At 37.3% G+C, this 5,622-nt stretch overlaps 1 protein-coding gene across 1 annotated transcript; it reads left to right on the top strand.

The window, feature by feature from the left end:
• The first annotated feature begins 380 nt into the window (after positions 1 to 380).
• LOC18436270 (tropinone reductase homolog At5g06060) lies at positions 381 to 5,047 on the top strand. The gene is made up of 5 exons (XM_006846292.4): positions 381 to 518; positions 2,559 to 2,766; positions 4,119 to 4,335; positions 4,501 to 4,607; positions 4,707 to 5,047. The coding sequence occupies exons 1-5, from the start codon at positions 424 to 426 to the stop codon at positions 4,884 to 4,886; spliced, it is 807 nt and encodes a 268-aa protein (XP_006846355.3). The 5' UTR covers positions 381 to 423; the 3' UTR covers positions 4,887 to 5,047.
• The last annotated feature ends 575 nt before the right edge of the window (positions 5,048 to 5,622 follow it).

Here is a 5,622-nt window from a genome sequence, read left to right as displayed (position 1 = left end):
TGTTTTTAGATGGGACACCCATTTATATTTATATTTCAGATGGATGCTTTACACTTTCTGAACCGCATATATAGAAATGCGGTCCAGGGTGCATGAAACAACTTACCCAAATCTCGAAGCGTCCTGGATATACGTCACTTATGACGCAGTATACAGCCACACTCTCCCTTAGCTCCGATAGCGATTAGTTTTGACTTTTGACAAAGTGCAGAGAGCCCACCGGGCTTTGTATTTACGTTGAGCACAAATGGCGTTACAAGTGGCGTTGATTGAGCATTTCATAGACAAAGAGCAAAGAACCTGCCGGCCTTTGGAATTAGTTGAGCACAAGTGGCAGTGATCGGACATTTCATTATCATATATATGGCCATGGGTTGTGGTGAAAGTGAGGGTGTGTGGCTAAAGCTATCCGCAGGAAGGGAAATGGATGAAGCAGAGAAGAGCAGCAGAAGAAGAAGAGAAAGATGGTCTCTTCATGGGATGTCTGCTTTGGTCACTGGAGGCACCAAGGGAATTGGGTCTCTCCCCCTCTCTCTCCATGGTTTTCAAGTTTCAAACTGCAGTTAGTTTAGTTATCTATTGATGTGTTCCTAGATTCTCTCTAAGTTTCATGTTGTACCTTATCTTCCCATAGATGTTGCAGTTTGTTTTTCATTTTTCATCCATTAAGAAGTTCTTAGTTTCTCTCTTAACCAGAGAGAGTGAATCATCTCTTCTTTTTTTTCTCTTAGTTTCAATGAAGAAACTTGCTCACAACTTTTTAGGTACCCCACTTTATGTGACTATCTGATTTTTGTTTTTATTCGTTCCCCATCAGATATAACTATCACTGACAATGGGGGTGAACTTTGAGTGAAGTTCTTCTTTTAAATTTTTTGAGTTAAGCTATATGTGGCTTTTAGATTACTGAATCTTCTTGTTCATTCTTATGCATGTCAGTTAACCTGTAGTTGGTTTATTCTTTCTGGTCCTGGTCTTCTGAGGTAGTTATCAAATAATACAAAGTTTAAACTTCTGATCATTCTTAGTACAATTATTGGGAACCAAATATTGCAAACTGAGACAATCATTAGACCGCTAAATACTGTTTAAACTTTTCCTTTTGGTGGGATTTCAAATTGTTTCAGCAACTGGTTTGGGGTGTTGTAATTTGCTGAATATTCATTGAGGCTGGTTAGTGGGCTTTCCTTTCTTATTTAAAATTCGAGAAGTTCAGTCCATTGGGAGAGTGGCTTTCGCAGAAAATGAATAGTTTAAATTTCTAGTTTTACTTACTTTAGCATAGAATCGTCTTTTCAGCTGGAGTTTTATTTTCTAGGATCTAGTTTGTTGATTGGGAAATTGTTGGAAGATATGCATATACTAGTCACTGTCGGAACTCTTTGTTTTGCTATGTCTCTGTGTCCTAGCATATGTTACTGATATGGATGGTTTTCCATGGAATATGATAGGCTTCTGGGGAGTGGTTAATCGAGCACAAACTGGTGTTTCCAAATTGGTTAATTGGGATTATGTAATCTTTTGGCAGAGCAACTAATTGACATTAACCTGTGCAGCCATTGTGTCTAATCCTTTTCCTATCAGAAATTGGAGGAACAGTTAAAGGAGCATGAAGCCGTCTTGCTTATTTAGCTGTTTGTTGCTTGGATCCCGTTGGGATACAGGGGATCAGTTAAATTTATAAACTAGCAATTTGATTTCATCGTAAAACTATCTGGGCCAAAAAATGAGGCGTCATCGTCTTCACAATCGAGTTCCAACAAAAAGTGGTTATGTGCTTGATAACTTATACATCTCTTATTCAAAGTTATTTGATTTCCGTTGTCGTAAATGTGGCTCCTGTCATTTGTTATATACTATTTTTCTTTTGCCGAGCTAGTTATACTTCTTCCCTCATGCTATCGTACCCTAAACAGTCGCAGAATGGGTCCAAAATTCTGTGTGGAAAAAATGTTAAAAGTACCTGGAAAACACAGTCCAGCCTCTCTAATTACATGGGAGATATCTAGTTTGATTCATCTTACCTGTACAACTTTTTTTCTTGTCAGATATTTATCTTCAGTATGCAAGTATAAATGTATAGAACTGTTGGGAAATTAGACTCTTGCATTGTGGAAACCCTTTTGTTTATTGATACTAAAGGAAACAAAGCCTTTGACATGGTTAAACATATCTTTCAGTGAAAGTCATGGAATTCAAAGAGCTCATGAATAATGGTCTAATGGGGATGAGTGGGTTCTTTTGAGAGGGTGAAAACCTAATATAAAAGACCATTATTTGTTTACGATACGAAACAGTTAAGAAAATGCCTAGGCACGATCATTGGGAATTGCCCTGTACAACCTTTTTCTGTTATATCTGATTCTATTTTGCTACTTGTACCACTGTTTACTTGTTCTTAAGTTGGCCACCCCCAGTTGGAAACTTTTATGTATAAATCCAATAGTGCCATGTGCATGACACGTACTTCTTAATACTAAATATACTTTATAGTTCATTTGAATTTCGAGCTTTGATTACTTCAGAGTTTCTCTAAAATGCCTATAATCTTTCTGTAGATATGCTATTGTAGAAGAATTAGCTGGGCTAGGAGCATCAATATATACTTGTGCTCGCACTGAAGTCGATCTTAACAAGTGCTTAAATGAGTGGAAAGGGCAGGGATTCAGTGTTCATGGTTCAGTTTGTGATTTGTCATCCCGTCCCCATCGGGAGAATTTGATTGAAGCTGTGTCTGCACATTTTAATGGGAAGCTGAATATCCTTGTAAGCTTCATATTATCTATTCCTTTGAAGCGTGCTTTGTAATTGAGTTCGATGTTCATTTCTCCTAAAGCAGTAAGTCAAACTGTTGCTTTAATAATATTGAATAATCTTGAAAATGGGTAAATTCCATATAATCATACCTTGATCTATCTTACTGCAAAGGAGAGAGAACTTCTTATTCATCTTTAATGCCTTCAGGTTGATGTGAAGGCCGTATATTTCTTATTTCATATTCTAAAGTCGAAATGTGTATATGTTTTAATGGTTGACAAATTATTAGATGATTATGTTAACAAAAGTACATGTGTAAAAATGCCAAGGACACTGCTTAGTTTTCTACTTGGAACCTTGACTCCATAATTATGGCATTAAAAAGGAAGCAGGTACTGTTGATTCATAGATTTCAGTTTGTTGATTTTGTGAACTCTTGTTGATCGCCACCATCCATCATTAGGAACTGGTGGTGGATGTCCTGCAGTAACAATATTTACTACTACTGCCTGGTTTACATTCCCTTCTATTAATGACTTTGGCATTGAAGTAATGTATGTAAGCACCACGAATGGCTCTGTACCGGAACTTGGGTACAATGAGAAATGAGCAAGGGTTAGCTAGGGCGTTAGGAATAGGATTCATGTAACCGACTCCAATTGGTTAAGAAAAGGCACTGACGATGATGATGTAAGCACCAAATATGGCTTGTTTTTCAAATTGATTATGTGGTAGCATTGTGTTTTAGTACATATAGACAAAAGTTGTTTGAAAGGCTTAAACATTTTCTCCTATCTAGTGCTCCTTTCACAAAATTCGGAGCACCTGAGAAATAAATGCTCCAAATATGGGCTCTCTCTTGCATCCTTGAAATAAATGTATTTACTATTTCTTTTTCACCTCCCAAGTCTCGTTTCGGAATGATCATGGGAGACCAATGATTCCAAAAATTAAAAAGGGATGTTATTTGTCTGCCCCAATGCAGAGCAACTATTAGCTTGTGGTAAACTACGCATTTACTTTGATCCCTTTTAAGACCTTTTGGCCCTTTTACATCCTCCACTTGTTCTATTCTTTTCATGCTCAGTTCCCTTTTGTTACTTTGTTATTTAAATTTGATTTTACGTTTTCCAGTTAATCTGTTATTTTGTTCTGTAAGCAACAAACATGGTAGTATCTTTCAGGAATAGCACATATTGCCTTCTCATTTCAACATTTTTGGAACTAATCACGACTTCCTGGCATCAAACTCAGCTTAGTTGTAATGGGTAGTCAATCGCTACTTTGGGCTATGATAGTCTCTGTGTGTTTCTTTATTACCTCAAATAGTTTGGTTGATCTGTTCGATTTGCTTGCTTTAGGTGAATAATGTTGGTACAAACATTCCCAAACAAACAGTTGACTATACAGCTGAGGACTTCTCATTTTTAGTGTCAACCAACTTAGAATCTGCTTTCCACATGTGCCAACTCTCACATCCCCTTCTCAAAGCATCAGGAGCAGGGAGCATTGTCTTCATCTCTTCTGTTGCTGGGGTGGTTGCTCTCCAAGTTGGTAGCATATATGGAGCTACTAAAGGTAACTAAAACTATAACCTTGATACTTCCTCTCACCAATAATAAGAAAAGAGAAACTCTGGTACTCTCTCCCATATCAAATGTCTAAATCTTTATTCAGCAATCATATCTTTTTTATATGGAATTTGTCCTCTTGACTAAGGCATCATCATTTGTTCTCTCATAGGTGCAATAAATCAATTAACAAAGAACCTCGCTTGCGAGTGGGCAAAGGACAATATTCGGACCAACAGTGTGACACCATGGTTTATAAGAACCCCACTTGCTGAACTAGTAAGCCCTTATTGGTAACTAGTGGTCTAGTCTAGTGGTATGGGAGTGGTAGTGATATCTAAAGCTGTTCATGATTTTATTGTCTTCTTGTTTGCACAGATTTTAGGAAACGAGGAGCACTACAAACAGATAGTTGCTCGAACCCCGTTGAAACGTGTAGGTGAGCCAGAGGAAGTTTCATCACTAGTTGCATACCTTTGCTTGCCGGCTGCGTCGTATATCACCGGCCAAGTTATTTCTGTTGATGGCGGAGTTAGCGTCAATGGCTGGTATCCATGAGATAGGGAATTTGAGGTCATGTACTTAATCTCTCTCTTGTGAAAAAGCACAGTCTCTCTCCGTCGTAGCTCCTTTATAATAAGTGTCCTCTGCAGTGAATGACGTCTTCTGTGAAATACTGCACGATGGATAAGAGGCAATAAAAACTTGGGTTTGATGGATTTTTGGGGCATTCATGCATTTGTAGAATTTTGTTACTTAAGGGTGCGTATATGTTGTTGAAATTCTTGTTGTTATATAAGGTTATGAGGGGAATCGAAGATGTTCTACTGATATTTTTTTTAAAAAAAAGATATCCTTTTAAGTGGGACTTTTGCTCTAGAAAACATATATTATGCTTTAATAAGAATATGTTATACCTGTGATTCACATGGATATGCTATATCTGTAATAGACATATAGAGAAGTCTTGCTAGGAAATCATTACGAGCACAAACGCCATAGGACAATTTAAATGAGGTTTTAGCTCTGGTGGTTGGAGATGTGTATTCTTTTACCTAATGGAAAGTAGGTAATGGAAAGTAGCCTTTTGAGTAGTTTGAATATTCAAAGTTTTTATGCCTTTTGAGTAGTTTGAAAAATAGGGTAGTTTGAGTAGTTTGAAAGTAGTAATGGAAAGTAGCGCACTACATTACGAGCACAAACACCATTGCATGGAAACGTTGTTTTTTATACCTTTGAGTAGTTTGTAAAGTGAGCTATTTTCCATTACATGGTGTTTGTGCTCGTAATATAG

The sequence above is a fragment of the Amborella trichopoda genome, chromosome 8 (assembly GCF_054954075.1).
Source record: "Amborella trichopoda isolate Santa Cruz 75 chromosome 8, AtrichopodaSantaCruz75HAP2 v2.0, whole genome shotgun sequence".
Taxonomy (NCBI): domain Eukaryota; kingdom Viridiplantae; phylum Streptophyta; class Magnoliopsida; order Amborellales; family Amborellaceae; genus Amborella; species Amborella trichopoda.
Note: the sequence above shows the minus strand (reverse complement) of the source record. Positions and strands in the feature narration are given on the sequence as shown.

Bases quoted from the DNA above. Each gene is read 5' to 3' on its own strand.
- LOC18436270 (XM_006846292.4), top strand. From the start codon at position 424: ATGGATGAAGCAGAGAAGAGCAGCAGAAGAAGAAGAGAAAGATGGTCT. The intron at 519-2,558 runs GTCTCTCCCCCT...ATCTTTCTGTAG, and splicing joins GGAGGCACCAAGGGAATTGG to ATATGCTATTGTAGAAGAAT. The intron at 2,767-4,118 runs GTAAGCTTCATA...TGCTTGCTTTAG, and splicing joins ATGGGAAGCTGAATATCCTT to GTGAATAATGTTGGTACAAA.